General features: G+C 39.5%; 1 protein-coding gene across 4 annotated transcripts in view; it reads left to right on the top strand.

The window, feature by feature from the left end:
• Nucleotides 1–245: 245 nt before the first annotated feature.
• Nucleotides 246–19,002, top strand: part of LOC138631095 (cyclic nucleotide-gated channel beta-1) — a 32,455-nt gene continuing 13,698 nt past the window's right edge. Inside the window, exons 1-3 of one of the 4 annotated variants that reach the window (XM_069715838.1) lie at nucleotides 246–340; nucleotides 14,039–15,244; nucleotides 18,114–18,328. In XM_069715838.1, coding sequence (XP_069571939.1) covers nucleotides 14,168–15,244; nucleotides 18,114–18,328 — 1,292 coding nt within the window. In that variant the 5' untranslated portion in view covers nucleotides 246–340; nucleotides 14,039–14,167. Of the gene's footprint in view, nucleotides 341–6,623; nucleotides 7,068–14,038; nucleotides 15,245–18,113; nucleotides 18,329–19,002 lie in introns of those variants that run through there. The other 3 variants (XM_069715836.1, XM_069715835.1, XM_069715837.1) reach the window with 3 other exon arrangements.

Raw genomic sequence — 19,002 nt, 5'->3', positions numbered from 1 at the left:
GTGTATGCCTTTATATTGTATAATAAGTGTGTCTGTGCTATTTGTGTCAGTGTGAAAGTATATGAGGCTGAACATGTGTGTGCCACGAATGTCCCCAAAGCTGCTGCTTTCTCATTGGCTGCTGCCCACACACACTTAGTATGCACCCCGTTGGCACTGAGAGGTGTGCATGAGAGAGCGAGAGAGAACGAGAGAGAGCGAGAGAGAGATAAAAGGGGACCGAATAATAACAGGGACACGAGAAAGACAGTTTTATAGGAACACAGAGCGATTTATTGCTTTCATAACAGTCTAGCCTATAGGAAATCACCACTTCAACAGTTAACAGCTAGGACAACAGGTAAGACACAATCCTCCTTGGGTTTTCTATATTTTTGGTTGCTTTGAAAGTTTTACTAAGGCCAGGAACAAATATTAACAAGACTGTGAATTACCTGATGCTTCTTTGTTGGTACAGGACAATGTTATTCTGTGTTGTTTCATACATTATAGGAGATATCCATATCTGGTATTCTGTTGTGAAGCTCAGTGACATCAGATATTTCTTAATTGCAGAAGTTACAGAGAGTGTAGCGTTGTGGGTTGTTTGTTTGAACTGAGACTGAAAATTAGTTCACAGAGTCATGTGGCCTTTTTACTGTTGACTTTAGGCAAAGAGAAAATGTGACAAAGTCAAGACTTACAGCTGTTACAAATGCTGGGCAGAAAAAGACAGTGTGAATCTGTGACTGAAAGACACTCGAGAGAAGAAGCTTCAATGATGAGAACCACTTCCAACAGGATGATAATAAAAGTATTTCTTATCCACAAAAGGTTATTTCCTCGAAAGCAAATGTTGGAAAAGGGGGATCTTCTAAATGATACATAATTTATCCTCCAGTCAGATCTGGTTGTCAGGCTTCAGAAGCAGCTTCTTTGTGGCAGCAGTGCTCAACAATCACTGTTTACATATAGCTGTCTGCACTAACATTAGCCTCAACAGACCTGGTGGGTTTAGCTTCGAGTGGCCTATTTGGACATTTAACATTCATCATCCCTAAAAACACTTCTTTTTTTCCCCCGAGTGATAATTTATCAAACAGTTAAATCAAGAGTAAAAGGAGATAGCAACAAGTTGAATGGTTGAGGATCACAGTGGAAAAATAGGAACCCAGGTTAATTGTTCTGTGGAATGCAGTGAGAGATTGAATATTAGTGAGAAGAGGAGAGAGTTTAGATGGATTTGCCGAATTTAGCAAGCCTTGAAATATATAATGAGAAAATGTTTAGTAATATTTCTTGAATAATCTTGTCCAGTCGTGTTTATGCGTGTCATCGTAATGCGTATTGCACAACTACAATTTCCTCTAGAAACACATGAAGTTCCATCAGCCCCTGAGAAACTATTAAAGGTCTCGCTTGGTGGCTTTTGATGGAATTTGCAGAACTCTAATGCAGTATTTGTATGTGTACTACTTACAAGAAAAAAAATGTGAGTGTGGAATACAGGAGACACTTGCGGTGCTCATAGAGGAAGAGGAAGCGGAGGGAAGTGTGTGTGTGTGTGTGTGTGTGTGTGTGTGTGTGTGTGTGTGTGTGTGTGTGTGTGTGTGTGTGTGTGTGTGTGTGTGTGTGTGTGTGTGTGTGTGTATATTTGTGATAGATCGGGATACACAGCATCATCTAGCTGTGACCTTGTCTGTCATCATCAGAAAAGCATGTAATGATTCACATTGTTGGAAAACAACACTGCCTGCATTATAATCAATACAATTCAATATAGGACTTTTTAACATATCTCATGAAGATAAAATCAGAGCCTTATATGGAACATCTTGATTAAAAATGGGATCTGACTCAGTCAATGTCTTCTGATATATGAAAGCTGAAACTAGCACAGGGTTTTAGTAAGAAGTTGCTCCACCTTGTCATAGATTAATCTGTGTGTCTTAAATGGTTCTGTGGAACTCTACTCTGGTCATGATCAGAATTTTTCTAAAAGATATTCTCTCATTTGGGTAGATGCAGGCGAACTACCACAGTAAACTTAAATAGAAAAAAATCCATCATCAAAGGATAATTTTCATCTGGTTTTCACCTGGTGAATTTCACAATGACGTAGCCATTGTTGTTCATGCTTTTAGTTTTCTCACCTCTGTTGTAGAGATTCTGGAACACTTTCGTGTAGTACACTACATATTAGTACACTTAGTTGCAGGAGTGAATCCCATCAATATCAGTGAGCCAATATAATGTTTCCTATACATACGTTCTGCTTGGGCACCGGTAGCAGCTCCGTAGCATGTGAGGTGTTTAGGTAGCATTGGTAATATCTTTGAAATGTAGCTACAGAAAAGTTACACTGCCCCTAAACTGCATAGATAAAAACTTTAGGTTTGTTCAACAATGTATTGGCCTCATACATTTTTGTGAAAAACAATTTCATAAAATTGGTACACAAAAAATGTATCAATTGGGAACCAGTAGAAAATTGAGATATCGGCACCAGCATCAGTATCAAAATATTTGTAGTAATACCAAGGCCTAATTATCTCAAATCGAAAATAGTCGTCTGGGTTTTACTGGAAAGCTTGACCGCAACATTTGAATGGATCATCCGACAGATTATCTGACAGCTTTGTTTGCTAATTTTAATTTTAATTTAACACCAATGCACTTGCAATTTGCATTGCAATTGGAAGTGAAATTTGCTGACAGGCATTTTCCAACTGTCATTGTTTAGTTACTTTTAGAGCACTTGCAACTTTTCATTGAAAGTAACTGGCGCATATTGATGTGATTTGCTAGACAGTAGGGTCAAATTAGGTTAGTGGACGGCTCTGGGCAATGTCACTAGAGTGGATAATTGATTTATTGTCAGACCTCCTTGTGTGCCAGCTGAGCAGCGGAGAAAGAGAAACACAATCACCAGCTGACACGCTGACACCTGCACCACCCAAATGTAGAGAAAGCAAACATACGGTTCTGAAAAGTGTCACGATGTGCAAGATTTCATTTACCAACTGGTCTCTTGTTTTGGCCTCATCTTCTGTTTCATGCAACTCTTTGGTGAGCCTTCATTGAAAAGTGGTCTCTTATTCAAGTAGGTGTCAAGGGCCTATGATTTGCCTAATGATTCTTGATTTTTCATGTTTTATTCAATTATTTGATTAAAAGGTTTCATGACTGATATGAGCAGGTGCGACACAGGCTATATCTATTTTTACTGTAATAATACTAAAGATACTTTGTAAAATTCTAAATCTGACTTTCTAGTTTTCTCGGTTTTCTTTGCTGGATACTTCTAACATTATTTGAAATTAAAGCCTTGGGTCAGGTTCATTATTAGCATCATCTAATCAGCAATTCTTTGTGGGATCCAGGGTGGGGCAACAACTACAGTAAGTAGTGACACTGGTTTGAAGGGTAGTCCACAATATGTATTTCATACGGCTCCTTTGGGTAATGTACTGTAAGTTAGGGCCTCAGTGCATGTGTGAAAGCATGGTAGCTCTGGTACCAAGTAGGCTTGGACTGGCGATATGGAAAACATTTTTAGGAAAATCAATCCAGCAGTAGGTTAATGCTGGATCAGAGCAAATTATGTACCCTATGCCACTTTTTAACACACGCAGTTAAGCCCAAAATCATTCATATCACCATGTCAAATTTTCATGTCCAGTGAAGTTGACCAATTCTTTACTTCTGGCTGGAAATGGCAGAACCAGGTGGAACAGGAATGTTAAGACATTTTGCTAGAGATATAAATGAAAACATGAACTATTTCCATGTTTTGTTTTTTACATTTCTATGAAAAATATAATGTCCATAATGTAAAGCAGCCACACTGCACAACCAGGGGTCCTTACTGAGTTTTTAGGTTTTAGCCATGACTCGCAATGGACCAGTCATGTACTGGAAAACTACCGCATGAGCTGTTCTCAATATATAGTCGACTAGAGCACTGAAAATTTTGGACATTGCCATTTTAGTAAAAAAGTGTATAAAAAACATAATAATAGTTTGGATTTATTATTAAAATCTCTGTCAAAATGTCTTCCAATGTTTTGTCACTTGTTTAAGTCAATTAATGATGATGAAACCTACTGGTCAAATAAAAATTCACTAGACATGAAAATTTGACATTGGTATGAATAATTTTGGGCTCAACTGTAACAAAAAACAACAATCATATTAATATTATGTTGATCAGCATAACATGGAGAAGTTTCGACAACCAACACAAAGTTAGACACTAGTTAGACACACGTTCTTACATAGAGCACAGGCACCAAAACTTCCATTCCATTGCTACATAGTTTCATGGTCTCATTCTTTCCTCACAGCGTGCACCAGTTCACCATAAACAGATCAACCGTGCAGAGAAGAACATTGTTTCTAGTTTATGACCTGGGCCCCTTCAGGTTACACACACTGATGCAGATTGAGTCATATTTCTTGCTAAGTTTACTTTCACAGCACCCACTCGTGTAATATTGCTTAACTATAACAATAGCCGGTTATAATAATTTCAAATGAGCCATTTTTGTAAAAAGATAACTGAACGGTTTAAAAAATTGCTGACAATTTTTTTTCCAGAAATTGGTAGACTTGTTTAGGTTATGGGGCTTTCAAGACCAAACCCACGTCACTACTAAAAGTCACAGCAGGTGTTTAGACTATTGACAGCTAAAAAACACCTACTGTGACATCACTTATTTAGAAGAAAAGTGACTTTTCCCCACCTAGCCTCTTAAGCCTATACAATGATTAAAGACAAAATCCGCACGCTGCTGTGGTCCCACCAGTATTTCATCAACAATTAAAACGATTCAATCAATAGGAACTTCATCGGGTACCTTTTTGAGCACAACTGATATCTCCAAATCTGTGAAACTCTGTACACTATAAAGAGGCAGACAAGTGTGTATCTGCAAAGCACACATCAACCTTTGCGTTGGCAGATGACAACAACATTACATAACAATTAAATAATAGAACAGTACAAAATAAATAAACACATTATTTTATATTTAAAAAAACAATATTCTGTTAAAAAAATGATGTATTTGATGAGCACCTAAGACCGTTGACCATTTTTTTCTGACCTGTCATTTTTTAGAGAGCTATGTTGTGTATACAGTGAGATTTGAAAATGTTATGTGCCCAAAAAATTATCTGTACTGTACTGTAAAACATTACGAGTAGAAGGACATACTTGGTCCTGATCCGAACTCACCGCTCTCTTGCTTTTATTACACACTCCAAGGATGCCAATTAGAATATACCCAAATAGTGACACCGTACTGTAATCTGTAAAAAAAATACGTTTGGAGCTGCCTGATGGATTTTAACAAGGTTTTTATTTACTATGAAGGGTTAAGAGCAGATTGTAACCAGATTAAAGCCCGAGCCCTTACATCAACATTCGGAGGCAGTTGATTGATTGTGTATCAAGAGATCAGCTCTGGATTTAATAATAATAATAGCAGCAAATCTCAACTCTCTTGCTCTTTATGACTATCTTTCTCTAATTTTCCCTCTCTCATCCATCTGGCTAACTGCATCACTCTTTCTGAGCTGTGCGTCATTATCTAGGAGTCCTTTGTTGTGTGTGTGTGTGTGTGTGTGTGTGTGTGTGTGTGTGTGTGTGTGTGTGTGTGTGTGTGTGTGTGTGTGCTCACCTTGCCTCACTCTCACACTCGAACACACTTGCACTCAGATGATATAACAGTCTTCCAGTCAGCATTTAAGGTCATAAATCAAAGTTCACCTGGGTCATTTCTGCATTTGCAGAAGTGATGGCTAAAATGCAACGATGGCAAGAATGTTTGAATGTACTGTTTTTAAATATATCTGCCTTATACGATGACATGGCTTGATCAAAAACATGGCTCAAAGTTTGAGTTTGAGTTTGAGTTTGAGTTTGAGTTTGCTTATACTACCAAATGAATGGAGCCTATCTACGTGGACAGAAGGCATTTCTGCACAGTTGCAGATGCAACGATGCAGATAATTTATTTTGATGTAACCCCTTTGTAATCACCAACATTTTGAACATGAACTATAATCTAATTAGACTACATATTGTTGATAGTAACTGTAACTGGTTACAATTATATATATTTGGGCATTTGATTGGGTCAGGAGCAGCAACACTTTTTCTGAAATTAATGTGGGACATCATAAGGTTGTTTGCACTCCATATATCAATCCTTTAAAATTGATTGTTTGCCCTGAGGTTTCTTGAACAATACCTATTTTTTTAATGCCAAAATAAAGATTAAGCGTTCAAACGGACATGTAGCACAATGATGAATTGTACAAATGGTAATTTCTAAAGTCAAACACAATTTAAAATATAAATACAAGTAACTACAATTATTTTAAATTCATCCAATAAAAATAATGCACACAATAAACAGGTTAATAGGTAAAAATGAATAACAAAAACAGTCGACCAAATAATTCATCATAATATGGTAATATACGAATAATATGCCAAATCGTGACGTAACCACAGTGTATCCAATCAAAGCGTGAATCAAGTGAACGTTACATCCCTATAGGCCTGGCCTACTTGTTAAATTTCCTATCTTTTACAGTGTTGCAGCCTGTAGGGCGGGAACTGCCGGATGTAGCACGCGCAGCAGGCGTAGAAGGATCAGAGAGAAAAAGAGAGACAGAGAGAGATGTACAGTAGTCTGCCAATACAGATCCATCTCTTCTGCTCCAATTCATCCGCAACATCATAGCAAAGATCGATAAACCCTCCTCTCTCTCCGTGCCTTTTCTCCTTTCACTCTCTCTCTCCACCACACACACACACGCACTCGCACTCGCATACACACGCACTCGCACTCGCACACACACACACACACACACACACACACACACACACACACACACACACACACACACACACACACACACACACGTGCCATCATCTTGCATGCGTCCCTCCTCGCGCCAGCGAGTGGCCGCCTGGCTGCTCGCGCTGCCATTGGGGAGAGGAGGAGAGGAATGCGCGCGTCGCGGCCGCCTGGAGATGATCTCGTTTTGGCTGCTGTGCTGGAAGCTGTTGGTAGGTAAATAAAGAAATTAATGACACGCGCCAACAACGTCGCTATAGTAAACCAGAACATGACTTTTTCTCCTTGGCTTTGCGGCCTCCTCCTCCTCCTTTTAGGAGAGATTTTGGGATGTTTTTGGCAGCGACAATGTAGCCTGTGCACGAGATGTAGCTATGTGTGAAGCTGTGGCTTAGGTTGGCTACCATGTAAACCCGCTTTTTTCTTGGCTTCAGAAACGCGCTTATGTGACACGATTTTAGTGTTTTCTCTGATTTTAGGATGCTGTCTTATATAACATTCTAGGCACAGCTCTCTTCTGAGAGAATGGAATATAAATGAAAAGATGTTAGTAGCAGAATGGAAATTCATCATTAGAATGTAGCTACGGTGTCATGACGAACAGAAGAGAATGGAAAAGCTATGACAATAGAAAATAATATAATTTTTGGACGGCATCATCGTGTCACTTAGTCCTTATCTTTTATAAAAACACGCAGTCTAAAGCTGCTCTGTAATCCTCTCACCACACACACACACACACACACACACACACACACACACACACACACACACACACACACACACACACACACACACACACACACACTAAGAGATGTTTGATTAAGTAACACTGTTTCCAGCTGTAGCTGTGGGTGCAAATAGAGGTTTGAAGATGGAAGTGAACTTAAGACGATTTAATTTAAAGTGATCAGAAGCATCTCCAGTCTGTCCCCAACCTGGTGTCCAGCCAAAGTGTGTAATACCCCAGTCAGTCTGGAGGACACTGTGTCAGTGTCACGTTTTGTCTCGCCTAGATGTCTAAAGGCAGGTGCTTTAAGTTTAGTCTCCAAAAAAACACGTGATTCGGTTTAGGAAAATATGGTGGTTTGGGTTTAATGTGGCATGGTCGCAATTTAGTGAGGTACCAAAACCATAAAAGAAGGAAAAGATAATGATTTATGTTGTTTTTTTTCAATAATTTTTATTTAAGTAACATGTACATCACGTAAATTACTTGATGTATTTTACAAAAGTGACTTACTTACACTTTCTCATGGACTCGTGGTCTCTTGGTTGTACGTCCGATGTTTGTTTCAGACAAGTACTCGCATGCCATCGGGAGCAATTTGGGGGTTTGGTTTGGTTTGGTGTGTTGTCCGAGGATACTTTGGCATGTGGACAGGACTGCCGGCCTCATGATTTGTGGGCAACCTGTTCGACCAGCTTAGCCACAGCTTCCCAGTATTCACACGAACATGCAGTTAGTGCTCACCAATCACGGTTGTAGCAGTGTATTAGAACATGATTTTATCTTACTTTGACAGGGTACACAAATAACTCTGAAGTTAGATGGTAAAACACATCAGATCCTGATGTTCAAGGCTAAATAAGAGACAGCCAGATGCTGACACCTCTTTGGCCACAGTTCCTTGTTTCTGATGGCCAGATAAACTACTTGGCCCAAATTCATTTGGACTGCCCCTGAAATCTCTAACCTGGCAGAATGGCAATCTTGACTTTTAGCAGCTACACTAAACTGTCCAATCGGTGGACATTTTGATCTGTGGGGCTGTGAATCACATTACAACGGTTGTATTCTATTTACGTGAGCCAGTGTCAGGGCTCATGTTTTGTTTTGTGAATGTTATTTCTTTTAGCACACCCAAATTCCCACATCCTTTTCCTGTTATGACGAGCATCTTCTGCTTATTAGATTACTTGCAATTTTAGCAGACCAAATTTGGAGACCTAACTTGATGTCCTCACAAAGTCAAATATTCTTTGAGCTAAGTTTTTGCTCCAGGAATAAAGTCTAAAAACCAGCCATTAGGATCGACTGGGCCTGATATGATTTGTGTTCAGTCAGGCAGTTAAGGTGGGATCACAGAGAAAGGGTGAGACACATTGGATCCCCTGCTGTGAGTTGATGTTGCTTTGTTCACGCAGAGTTCAGTTTGATTGATGTTTGACTTATGAGATTTTAATACTCAGTCTACATGGAAGAGTGGTGGCGGCTACTGATATCCCTGTTTACATAACTGCATGATTAAATAAGCAGCAGAGTAGGAGCAATGCTGTGCGGATGATTGGGTTAAAAACAAAGGCTGTGTCTGAAATCATTCCCTATTTTCTACCTTAATGAATGCAAAAATGTATCCACTACGTAGTGCTTTCAAAACGTTATGTCGCAGTATCTATGTTACATTTGGCTAACAATCCCACAGTACAATGGATTATGTTTTATTAAGGACAAATTTACAGTTTTGCAAGTTAGTCACCTGCCACGAAGGATGAAAAATAATGATTCATAACTTCCCCTAATTTCCCAAAATATTTATTTTTTTATTAATTATTTCACTTTATTAATCCCTGAGGGGAAATTTCTTCGCTACAGCAGGGGGGGCCCTCAGGGGGGAGGTGCTGCAGCAGGCTGCCACTAGCGCAGCGCCAGGTAACCTGACCTGAGGTGCATGTTTTTGGATGATGGGAGGAAGCCGGAAAACCCGGAGAGAACCCACGCAAGCACAGGGAGAACATGCAAACTCACACAGAAAGGCCCAGGACCGGATTCGAACCTGGAACCTTTTGGATGTGAGGCGACAATGCTAACCACTGCACCACCGTGCCGCCCAAATATATATAAATATATATATATATATATATATATATATATATATATAATATATATATATAAAACAAATAAGTACCACTCCTATTCACATGCATGTATGTATGCGCAAATAATTAAGTCTTACTGAACTTAACTAAATTTTTACAGTGAATGGAAAATACTAGGAGAAATTTCTGATTATCACAATGTAAATATATTTAATCAAGTGAACAACCACTATTAGAGTAACATGTCGCAGTCAAAACTTGGTATATATAATGTACTGTGTATAAAACAGTTCCGGCCTTTTAATTTGAAACAGATACAGGAAATTCTGTCATTTGGAAGACCAATGGTGACTTTGTATGTTGAAATGTCTGAGTAAATATTTGATTATGTAAATACAGTAAACTCTAGATATTTGTGGAAGGAAAAACAACACAAAATAAATAAGATGTTAACACCAGTCTGCTCTGAGGTTTAACAGAATTTAAAGCTTCAGGTATTTTTGCTGATTTGCTTACATCCACGGGGTCTTTGCTGCTTGGAGGGCCGCGAACGTTAGCTCGCTGCTTCCAGCCAGCATTTAGCAGTAGTTGGACAAGATTTGACATTTGAAGCTCTGTTGTGTCATGTGTGACTCCGTTCGTGTTGTTTTTGGTGTCCTTTTTGCAACCAGGCCAGCATTATTGTCAGGTTAATTTAACGTTCCTTTGACATGCTGCTGACAGAGAAAGGCAGGCAGGTGAGGGTCACATAGGCTATTTTTTCTTTATTATCCGAACCCAAACCACATTCGGAGATGGATTTGAAATGTGATTCCAATCAGACTTCAACAGATACGTCTCGGTTCGGGCACTCTGCTGGCTCAGATTAGATTTCTGGCATCCCTCGCAACGTGACATGCAGTGATGTGTGTAATTTTCGTCATTTTCAGAGAGACAGAGTGAACAGCATCTAAGCTAACACGAGCAGAGCGCTATCAGGAAGTGTCGATTTTTACGACGATAATGGACAAAAGCCAAAGATGAACCGTTCCCTGCAGCTTTCTGTGTTGGAAAGCCGCGTTACCAGCATAGCTGCGCTTACGTCTTTACCACAGCAACCCATGCAGATAAGTTGGGGATGTGTTACATAATGACGTGTGAAAAGTATTTCCTAAACATCTGATTTGGGAGAAAAGAAAAATCAGATTTGCTTGCAGTCTGAAAAAAGCCATAGTGTTCCCTGGGTAAATGCAGTTTATTTGGGACCATCATGAATTGCTCAGATAACCTGATATGTTATGGTACAAAGTTGCGACAAGTTATGGATAAATTGTTTAAAGGGTCAATCTGTGAGCCGTTTGGTTTAAAATGTTTAAAAATGACCAAACGTATGCACTCGATGTGTCCAAACAGTGGTGTTGATGTTTTGTTAGAGACATTCAAGTATTGTGCTGCAGACATATTTACTGAAGTTAACATGCTAACCAGCTCGTGGGAGCCTGTCTTTGTCCCACCAGATGGTATAGTGAGTCCCTATCCCGTAAAGTCTGCCCTCAGTCAGTTATTGTCACATGCTCTTCGGCATACCGTTGTTATATAAAGCGTTTGGTTTAAAGCAGACCTGTGACCTGCCCTCATATTCTCACTCCTCACACCTAAACAGAACTGACCTAAACAACACCGTCCGTCGCCAAAATGTGACGGGGCACCGATTTTAGTGTAACACCAAAGTAAGCCCAGACCCAGGATGCTACTTTGACTTACTATTGGCACCAGTGTACAAAGTGATATTAAAAAAATGGGATTTAATTCTTATAAATTACAACTTTAGATAGTAAAACTAAAAGTCATTGATGATTAATTCAAATATATACATAAAAGCAATGGATAAAAGGTGAAAAGGCCTACAGTATAGTTTGTAATTGGTTGAAACTTTCGAAACATAATGGGGAGCTCATGTGGTGTTAAGATGGGTGTAGTCAATAAATGGATCAAATTGATTGCATCAGATTGATAACAAAAATCAGCTTTTGGTGGGTAGTTTAGAGCCGCCTTTACAAGGTTTCTAGAACAGATGTTTAACAGATGCCAGGCTTGTGTTTATGCTTCATCCGATCAACCATAGAAAGGCTTCATGCTAATGTTGAGAGTGATGAGGAGAACTGTTAATCATTCGCTGTGCGATGTACTTAACGTGTCGTCTGTTCGGAGAAAATGCCTTTTGAGCCTCTTCACATCAGTTAATTGACTTGACTGAAGTTTTAGTTCCAAGTAAATTACAATTATGTAACAAGGTGAACTCTCGTTCCATAGTTTGGACAAGCAGCTGTGGAGTAGCATGCTAAAGTCATTGATTGATTGATTGAATGACAATAAATTAATTGCTAACTACTTTAATAATTCATTTATCAATACATTTAAAAAAAATTAAATAGTGCTAAAATTCTCTTATTCCAGTTTCCTGAATGTGATTATTTTCTGGTTCCTTCACTCCTCCATAACCGCTCAGTCTTTTTCAGTCTTTTCTGACATTTAAAAAAATCAAACGGCTAATTATTAATAAAAAATAATTGCCAGCCCAAATTGAAACATTCCCCTCCTTCCTGCGCTGACCAACACTGATCAATGCTGTGGTCCTATTAGATTGGACTTTTAGAATCTAGTCCAAAATGTACCACTCCATTTAGAGACTAAAATATTAATAGAGAAAGCTGTTGGTGTGTTATAGCTGGTTTGGCAATCCTTTAATGTTTTGTGTTGGTGCCACATTCATATTTTATTTGTTCAACCTTTATGCCTGTTATTTCGTCACATCAATATAGCAGCGATGCGACTAAAGAAGTGCGTTGAGAACTGTTGTACTATCGCGTGTGATGGATTTGATCTGTCCCCCACACACTGACTTCACTGAGAGAGAACAGACTTCAGCAGCTCTCCTGCCTCTGCATCTATACTTAGTGTTACCATGGCAACACCTCCTGTCTGTCACCGGCATTTGCCTGGAATGACCGACCATAATAATCTGCAAACCCACTTACAGCCAACGCATTGACGCCATGGTAACGATAGGAAGGCTTGAAATTTAACCAGTTACGGGGCATTCATAGTGCTTTCATCGACTCTGCTGTGGGTTATGAGTGCGTTGGCTGTTATGGATGTGAATATGTTCAATATTTTTGCTTCTTTATGTACATTTGTTTGACATGAGCAAACAATATCTTGTTTTTAATTATAGATTGTGGGACAGTGCAGACTTTGTTGCACTTCCTTTAACCTCACGTTTACAGACGACAAACAAAGCTCTCGGGTTTTCACTCTACTTTTAGTTGTGTATTTGTCTCCACCGACTCCTGATAATACCGTCTGTCTTTTCCGACGGCTGTCAGACTTTTCAATACCACCCTGTAAAATCGTTGCACTGTTCATCTCATTTCATTTCATAGCACTGGACACTTTTTTCCATTTATCCCAAACTGTATTTATTTGTTTAATTTATTAATGAGTTTTTTTGTGTATATAGTCTGTGTGTGTGTAGTTATACTAAAATAATAATTTTATATCTATCTTATTTCTTATATCTTATATATTTTTTCACATTGTGTGCACGTCTTGGTTTTCTTTGCTACTGTGACGACCAAATTTTTCCACTGCGGGATTAAAAAAAGTTAAATCTAAATCTAAACCAAGAAGAAAAATGAGTGGCTGTAAAAGCAAACCAATGAATTTAACAACTGAAACAGTGGAGATCTGAGGGGAGCTGCAGATTTGGGGGAATGTTCTGTAGTGTTAGTCGCTATGAGTGACATCTGTTACAATGCATTTTGCTGCTTCATTAGTGCAGCTTTAGAAATTCAAATCAAACATTTGAGATACCATTTTATTTGTGGGATGCCAAGTCACGTCTTTGAGATGTTAACATGATTACTCTAAGTTAATATTACAAGATGGTAATTTATAATTTTTGCTATTTAATACAGGCAAATGAGATACATAATGAGTCATAATTTTAACACATTTAGATTTTTTTTTTTAAACGTGTTTAATGCTTGAATCAATAATTTAGAGGAAGTGCATCAAAAGTATAACATATTATTTGATGTATGAGTAGAGTTTTAACAATAAGATACTAAGTTAAAAGTTTGACTTGTTCAGTTCTTGATATAAAGTCAATATTATGAAATAAGTCAAACATTCGATCAAAAACTTTACGTACTTGTTCAGTCTTTTATTTTATGTACTTTTGAAATGTTTTATTTCTACATACACAAAAAAAACTTAATCATTGCATTTGAACTCCTAAATTAAAACAATTTATGTGCATAAATCAGAAAAAGTTTAAAATATATTAGTGATTAATCTATATTAACATGACATGTTTGTTTTTACAGAGAGCTACAGCTGGGCTAAGGAGGACAACACCTGAGCTACCAGACTGTAACCACAGCAACAGTAGCTCCAACAACAATAGCCCTGTCAACAACTGTCTCCCTCCTACACAGCCCGTGGATCCAGTTACCATGGAGATAAGCTCATCACCACCACTAACAGACCTGGAAAGAGACAACTTATTTTGCTACCATAGCCAGGAAGTTGAGGAACTCCATTGTCCACGGGTACACGAGGTGGAAGAGGCTGCAGAGGGAGAAAATGGAAAAGGAGATGAGTGTGACTATTTGGTCTTTGAGATAGGAGGGGAGAAGGGAAGACAAGAAGGACGTGAAAGTGAAGCACAAGAGGAGAGAGAAGAGGATGGAGAAGATGGAAGAAGAGCGGAAGCAGAAGGAGAAGATGAAGGGAGAGGGGAAATGGAGGGAAAAGAAGAAAGGAGAGGAGAAACAGAAGGAGAAATTGAAGGAAGAGAAGAAATTGAAAAAGAAGTTGAAGGTAGAGGGAAGGCCGAGGGAGAAGATGGAAACAGAAGTGAAGCAGAGACCGATGACTGGGGTCCAAGAGAGCTGGAGGGAGAAGATGAATTCAGAGAAAACATGAACGGGCAGGACGGAGGGAGTGGCGAAAAAGAGGGAGACGATCATGGAAGAGGAGACACAAAAGAGGAAGATAGATGGACAGGAGGAACAGTGGGGGAGATGAAAGAAAATGCTATTTCTGATCTACTCATCTCTGAGAGTCAACTGTGTCCTTCATCGTTGGATACCCTCACCGTCACCTCCTCAGGTCTTCCAGAGGTAATGTTACCGGAGGCCTGGGGCTACGAACTTGGCAACAGAGACGACCTTAGCGACGGTCACCTTAGCGACTGCCTCCAAGCAGAGCTGGCTATCGTGTACTCAGACAGCGATGCTGGGGAGGACCAATGGGCAGCCTTTGCACCCTCTGAGGTCACCAGCCAGGTAGAAGAAAGTGGAGGAATTCCTGAGGGCACATACGGCGAAGAGGAAGGAAGAAGAGAAGAGAAGGATGATGTAGAAGCAGAAACCCGAACAGACAAGCAGCGAGAGGAAGAGGTAGAGGAGCAGGAGGAGAGAAAGGGATGCAGGGAAGAGGATGACGAGCAAATGAGGTCAAGAAGGGATCTTTTCCTGCGGTCTCCTTCCGTCAGCTCCACAGCCAGCTCCTCGATCCCCGACAGGAAGGTATGTGGACCCTTTTCTTGGAATTAGGCTTCTGTAGCTTTGGCACACAGGTCACTGTTACTTCTGTGGTTCTTGTACCTGTTATAGTTAAATCATTTGCAACATGTATTTAAAACATAAAAAAACAAGAGATATTTACCAACTGTATACTCACAGAAGTTCACCTGAGGATGTACAGTGTATATTTGTGGTACATTGTGCAATGTCAGACAAAAGTTTGGAAATAGCACCTTATTCAAGGGTTCTTTTACTGTTTTCTATTGAAGAACAATACTGAAGACATCAAAACTATGAAATAAGACATATGGGAAATTTGTAATAAACAGGAAAAGGAATTTGTGCCACATCACAACACTGGTTATTTCATGGCACTTAACACAGTAAAGCGTCACACAGAGAAACCCAACAATTCAACAATTCTCACATAAGCTAGGAGAGAAAAACTCCCTCTAACAGGATGAAACCTCGGACAGAACCCGGCTCAGCCTGTGCCTGTCCTTTTGAAAATTAAATGATTTACCCCACTTAACTCATACCCAATGAGATCGTGTGTTGCTCTAGAACAGAGGTCTTCAACAGGGGATCCGCGACCCCTAGGTCAGAGGTGAATTTTTTTAGTTGATTACACAATGTGCCATTTTTTAAATTTTATTTTCTTTAAAAAAAAAATAAAAAAAAAAATCCACAAATTGAAATGTCTTTAAATACACATTAACATGAATCCAACATATTGTAGCGAATGGATAAATGGAGGCAGAAGATGTTATCTTTCAGTCAGAAATGCACACATTCAGCTCTCTCAAGCTGTCTCAAGCTGGACACCAGTTCACTCACAGCGCAACACTAGCCTGGACCTGTCCCTACAAGCCTCCTGCACTCCTCTAGTTTCATATAAAACACAATTTTATACAATATATATAGTAGGGGGTCCCTGCTCCATCTCTCTGTCAGTTTGGGGGTCCTTGGCCTGAAAAACGTCAAAGACCCTTGCTCTAGAAGGTTATGGTAGCCATGCTGGTTAAATGTTGCCATAAATTCTTCATAAATCTCTAGCCTTGGTCTCCCCACACTATCACAGCTCATCCTCCCTGCTTCATGGTGGTAGCCACAGATGTACACAGCGGCTGCAACCGAAAATCGAGAATAACAATTTTCCAGACTGACTGACCTTCATGTGTTAAAATACTCATTAACTGTTGTGCTCTTTCACTTGGTTGAGCGGTTCTTGCCATAATTTGGACCACTACAATGGTTGAATAGGGCAGTTTGCTGTATACCATGACACAATTCATGAAACCCCAATACATTAAAAAAGACCAGAGAACCAGACAGGACAAGGCTGTTTACCCTTCAACACTATTCCAGGTTGAAAAAACAAAACACAATCACTGAAACGACCTCATGAAGCTGGTTCAATTGGCAGTCGTGTGCAAAGCTGTCATCAAGGCAAACAGTGGATGCTTGGAGGAAACTAGTTTGAATGTTTTGTTCTACAATGTTGAAAACATCAAAAATACAGAAAGAATGGAAAGGTGTTTCCAATCTTTAGACTCCCAAAAAATTCACCTACTCCACATGAGAATTACCAAGAATATTATAGAGGGAGTTAAAAATCATTTAAAATGGGTCCCACTTTCTTAATACACAACAATATGACGGATGAGTCTTAAAGCACTCTAAACTCAACTCAGCTTTATGTATACAACACCTTTAAACAAGCTGCAGCCCAAAGTGCTTCACATCAGAGCAACATACACACATAACACGCAAAGATCCAAACAAATCGACAGGTGTACAAAATCAAAATAATCAAAATTTTATATCAGAATGATAAACATCACTATTACAACCAGATTAAAAATGTATGTCTTTAGTTTTCACTCACAGAGCTTCTGATTCTGATGTCCGAAGGCAGTGAGATCCACAGTTTAGGGGCATAAAAAGAGGAAGGCGCTCTCACCAGACCGATGGTGGAACACATGAGGAATATTTAAAAGAAAAGCAGAGGAAGATTATTTAAAGCTTTATAAACAAGTAAAAGACATTTCAAATCCATTCCAAAAGATATGTGGTGAAGTGGTATTTACGACCTGAATCAACCACGTCAGAAACCGCCGGATCCCCGCAGCCTAAAACCTTCAGATACAGAGAGTCATGTTTCTGTCAACTGTTCTCTGTGACTCTCACACCAACGTCACGCTGTGATTGGCCAGCTGTGTGGAGGTGGGAGAGGACTGATAGTCTTGTACCTCTCGTTCTTGCTTCCTTTTTTTTTAGAAATGTGTTATTTCTGGTCCTTTGTCATCTATGCAGCGCAGTGCTATCAGTGTCTCCCTGGAGAGACTCCAGAAAAACATGCGCCTGCATCCCTGGTTTGAACCACGATCAGCTTTTTACTACGTCTTCCAGTGTGACAGTCCGCAGAAAATCTACTTTTCTACCTCGAACACTCAGAGGAAAACAACAAAGAACCACATGAATTCACATATAAACAACTTTGAGATTCATCCTGAACCTAAATGGAAAGTTTTATGTTATTATATTATATTATATTGTGTTATTTATGTTAATAAATTGACATTTTCCCAAAACTAACAAAATTCTCTCATCATGGACCACCTATTGCATCTTTATGGTTTAATTGGGGCTCTGTAAAAGCCCTAATGTTTGATTATTAACATTCTTTGTGGTGCTCTGGAAAGTTCTTCGCAGGCTGTAAGGATATATTCTCCCTCCATCTAATAATAATCAACCGTTGTTTTTCAAAGTGGAACTGTATGTCTGTGTTCTCCAGGAGAGAATATTTTCTAATGTCTGTTCAGTGGTAGATCGCTAACCTTAATCCCAAGTATGATCTTTTTTTCGTTAGGTTCCTTTAGATTTCTGTGTGCATCAGGAGACTCAGAGTGAAAATGTGTCCAGTGAGCACGTGGACTTTCTGTCCACGCGCCAGCAGTGGAGGAAGATGGAGGATGAGGTCAGAGGTCAACCCACTCCCAAACCAGGACTGAGAGTTCAGAGCAGCTTCCAGGGCACCCACACTTCACTGTACCCCCCCTCTCGCAGCCCCCGACTCAAACACAGGTAGGACACGTATGTTGGCTGTCGCTTTTCCCAATTGTTTTGGGACTCAGCTCTTGAGTGCTGATAGAAGTTTAAAGTCCATGCAATGTAGAAATTAAAACTAGTTTTAAGATCTTCCCAGAAAAATGTTTTATAAACCTCCCAACCAAATTTGAATGAAAAAAATACATCGACAAGCAGTTTAGTTTTCAAAATCGTGAGAAAATAAGCTGCTGCCTCTCAAGTAGCGACAACCTGAATGTGAAACAAATCCTCTCTGTTGCTGGGTCGTTGCTAAGGGTCGGACCACTTCCTGGAGTAGTGAACACTGCATATATTACATAATAGTCCCCTGCATAATCCTGAACATATGCATGCACCTGATTGTTTTCCAGTTCTTAGTCATACCCCATATGTTGCCATGGAAATGGATTGCACTAACAAAAAGTGTTATATTTTGAGAGCGAATTGCCACAATATGAACACATTTTGATTCAGCTCATCTCCTGGGCAAAGAGGAGTTGAGTTGAACCAGCCAAATCTAGGGATAGGGTGTTAAAGAGGGGGAAAGTGACGGAGAAGTTTCACTTCTTCCTGGACTGGCAATCGAAACCATCACCGAGAAACCAGTCATGAGCCTAGGTAAGGTCTTTGAGTTAACCCTGTCAACAGTGGTGAGCCTGAAGAGGAAGGTC

The sequence above is a fragment of the Brachyistius frenatus genome, unplaced genomic scaffold, assembly GCF_029030835.1.
Source record: "Brachyistius frenatus isolate BFR_SWC_R1_liver_20210118 unplaced genomic scaffold, ASM2903083v1 Contig_149, whole genome shotgun sequence".
In the NCBI taxonomy this organism is placed as follows: domain Eukaryota; kingdom Metazoa; phylum Chordata; class Actinopteri; family Embiotocidae; genus Brachyistius; species Brachyistius frenatus.
Note: the sequence above shows the minus strand (reverse complement) of the source record. Positions and strands in the feature narration are given on the sequence as shown.